This window comes from Monopterus albus, unplaced genomic scaffold (assembly GCF_001952655.1).
Source record: "Monopterus albus unplaced genomic scaffold, M_albus_1.0 scaffold68.1, whole genome shotgun sequence".
Lineage (NCBI taxonomy): Eukaryota > Metazoa > Chordata > Actinopteri > Synbranchiformes > Synbranchidae > Monopterus > Monopterus albus.
In genome coordinates, this window is record NW_018127948.1 from 600,684 (window position 1) to 604,623 (window position 3,940).

At 41.7% G+C, this 3,940-nt stretch overlaps 1 protein-coding gene across 1 annotated transcript in view; it reads left to right on the top strand.

The window, feature by feature from the left end:
• Window positions 1-3,940, top strand: part of hlfa (HLF transcription factor, PAR bZIP family member a) — a 12,075-nt gene that overhangs the window by 2,035 nt on the left and 6,100 nt on the right. The window contains 1 exon segment of the mRNA XM_020604939.1: window positions 1-112. This exon segment is cut by the window's left edge and continues 60 nt beyond it. Coding sequence (XP_020460595.1) covers window positions 1-112 — 112 coding nt within the window.

Consider the following 3,940-nt stretch of genomic DNA (forward strand, 5'->3'; position numbering starts at 1 on the left):
CCGCTACCTGCCCCGCCCACACCCTCTGTGGTGGATCTCAGCAGCCGCCCCACCACCTCAGTTCACACAGGCATGGTGCCTCAGACTTGCCTCCATAGCCCCAGCACAGCAGGTAGGAAGCACATGGAGCAGAGCATCTGAAATCACACCTGCATGCAAAGATGCATGGGCTCACATACTTGTACACACCTCTTCTGTGCAAGGGGAGGCTCTAGAGGTCTATGCTGCTGTTTGCTCACCTGCCACGCACACACACACACACACACACACACAGTCTCTGCCATTATAGTACTGTCAGCTCTGAGATGCAAATAGAGAGCACGATCTTGTGGTTTGTGACCTGAATCCCTGTTTTAGTGTTGTCTCTGATTTAGCTAAGCCTCGCCTATTTAGAGCGTTGGACCAAAGGTTACTATAACTGCACACTGATACATATCAGGTCTGATTTACAACCTGGAGCTGGACTTTGGAGTCTGAGGACAAAGGCTGAACAGGCTCAAGTCTACGGCTGCAACAAGACTCTATAGTGAAGCTCTTATTGGCAGAACAGGCTTTCTACTCTGACTGTGTTTGCCATGATTCATGTTTCCTTTAGGTTTTGTGTTGCAGTTATAAAGGTCTGTTGTAGGTTGTGTTTGGGTTTCAGCATTAATTTTCATTAGCAAGAACTCTCTGCAGGGTTGGGTGACTACTGATTAAAAGCTTCTTACATTAGTCGGAAACATGAACAATTACCTGATTCTGCTGAATTTCATTTAGTATATATCCTGCAATGTGGGCCCAGTGAGATCACACATTTTCTAAGATGTTTTTTAATGACATTTTAATTTGGTTCTGTGCAACAGGATCTGCACAGATTCATGAAAGTATTTTGAAAGCAGTGTTATGAACCTAAAAGATAATACAGACCCATTTACAACACCAAATCAGAAAAAGTTGGGACGGTATGTAAAATCAAAATGTAAACAGAAAATAGTGATTAGTAAATCATTTGTGATCTGCATTACATTGAAAACAATACAGCAGCACATTCTTCGATGATACCTCATCAATTTTATTCTTTGTTCAAAATAAACACTTCAATTCTGATGCTGCAACACATTAGGAACAAAGTTTGGATGGCTGTATTTCAGCATTTTACATAGAGGTAAAGCAATGAAATGATGAGTCCATTTGAAACGGGTGATGTCAGCAGGTGACTGCATCATGATCTGGTACAAAAGTGGCAGCCAGGAAAGGCTGAGCCCTTTAGGAGCAAAGATGGGCTGAGGACCGCTAGTTTGCCATCATGTGCATGAGAAAATGATGGAAATGTTTGGAAACAATGCTCTTCATAGAAAGATAGAAAGGGATTTGGATATATCACCCTCTACAGTGCAGAACATAATTAGAACATGCAAGGAATCTGGAGGGATTTCAGTGCACTAAGGCCCAGGGTGTAAGCCTAAGCTGGATGACCGAGCTCTCCGATCCCTCAGACGGCACTGCACCAAGAACCGTCACTCTTCTATAAGCAATATAACCACATATGCTCAGGATTACTTTGGCACACCTGTGTCAGGCACTATAATACGTAGTTACATCCATCAATGCTGCTTAAAACTGTACTGTGCCAAAAGAAAGCCCCATGTCAACAGTGTCCAGAGTGGACCAAAGACAAAAAGGACCAGTCAGTCAGTGCCCTTGGCAAAGTTCACTTACACTTCTGTGATGGCTCCATTAATGCTGAAAAATACAGATTTTAGAGCGACCCACCGTACCCACTGTATGCTGCCTTCAAGACGACATCTTGTCTCCAAAAGAGGATGTGTGGCGCATTTTGAAATGCAGATTGAGTCAACAAAGAACCAGGACTGCTGTGAACCTTAAGACTTGTTTGCAGGAAGAATGGGGCAAAATCACACCTGACACATTTAATCACTTGGTGTCCTCAATCCCTAAACGTCTTTTAAGTGTTGTGAAAAAGAACCACAACGTCACACCGTGGTCAAGGCTTTACTGTCCCAACTTTTCTTTAGAATGTGTTGCTGTATTATTATCAATGTAATATAGCACACGGATGATTTACACATCACTATTTTAAGTTTTAATTTTGATTTTGCATATCGTCCCAACTCTTTCTGGTTTTGGGTTATATTTCATTACAGACACACAATATTTCAGTGATCATTTATAATGGAAAATCCTGTTATTGAGCCAACATTTAGTCGGCAGTTGGTATTTAGAGTGAAGTGTTAAACTGTGTAACAGAGTTTGTTAAGCTGCTCCCAAACATCATTTGGGATTTAAATTCAGACACCAGAACGAGCAGCCGGGCTTCAGTATAAACATAAACTGAGACGGAGAGCGTTTCCCAAACCTAACACCAAAAGGCTCCCGGCAGACGGAGCGTTGTGGTGCTCTGTGCATTTTACCTGTGTGCTGAAGAGGTGCGCTCTGATGCAAAGCAACATGTATTGTTCTACTGAACAGTTGAGTGCACGACAGTGTGTGTTCCTGGACCAGTCAGTCATATTTATTTACAGTCAGTTAAATTCAGATGAACTGTCAGTGCGGTTGGGTAGTGATCCTGCTGATAGCTGAAGACTTGACAGTTTGGATGATAATGGAGGATAAATGGTGATTGAAACCCATCCCGTCACCTTTTCAAAGCCTGATTTTGACCGAAGCAGCAGCCGCTCTACCAGTCATCCACCAGTTTAATTAATGAAATGTGTCCGGCTTGGTTTTGAGTGAGACTGTCCGAGTGGAGCCACAGAAACATGATCGTAACAGGCCTCATATCTGTAGCTCTCCACAGGTGGTGGTGTGACAAAGCACAAACACTTCCTCTCAGTGTGTTGTGTTGTATAGTTTCAAGATTAGGAAGGAAGAAACCTTGATGAGGTATTGTAAACACTGTGTTACGTGTACTGTAATGTGGAAAATGCACCATTTGGCATCTGCTGTTTGTTTATAATGGGGCTTGATGATACGAGTCTGTGGTAACAACAAAATGATATCTAGAAGTTTTTGTTAATAAGCAGACAATATTTTGGATCCTTCCAATAAGTGTTCTTGCAGCAAAAAATCAATCCCACCAATCAGTCGGTTAACAAAACACTGGAGTGATGCGCCCGTAAAACAGCACCAGGAGTCACGTTCACAGGTGCAGTTAAGACCAGTTCACCCTGGGTGTGTTTGGATTCTAACAGTCACTGAAAAATAACTAGTATGTTAATCAGTACAATTATTATGGAGAGGGAACAAGGATTAGGGACGGAAGATAGAGCTTAGTAGAGACGAGGAGGAGCAGGAGAGGAGAGAGCGAGGAAATTAACAAAAAATAAACTCCAAACCAGTCTGGGTAGGACCTCTGGGAAGGTTCAAGCTTGGTTTAAATACAAAATTACTGTGTAAAATAAATATACAAATGAAAATGACAAAGTACATTTCTAACTCTTTTTACTCATTTCACTCTGTTTATGTCGTCAAATAACTTGTTTTAAAAACAAACTTACTAGAAAAATTACCACTTGACCTCTGGGGAAAATGTATTTGATTTGTACTTTGAGTTTTTAATTTGGCTCACGTCCCGTTCACGGACTTTGAGGAGGCGGGCTTTATGACCGATACAGCAACCAGCCACCAGGGGGCGATCGAGTCGCGGTGGCTTCACTTTGGGGAGCTGTCAGTCTGTCCGTCATTTATACAGTCAGTGGTTTACTAGTACACCATTAAAGAATTGTTAAACAGTACAGTTAAATAGAACGACGTATCGTGATCGTACTCACATAGTAATTAATGTCCTCAATCATAATTCATGAGAAAAACAAAATCAGCTACAGTTTCTGAAAATGTATCTTTTGTTTATGGCTGTTCCTTTACAAACAACCCCTAATCCTAATCCTTGTCAGGTTGTTCATACCATTTTGTTTATGTTCTTTCAGCCCTGATAATG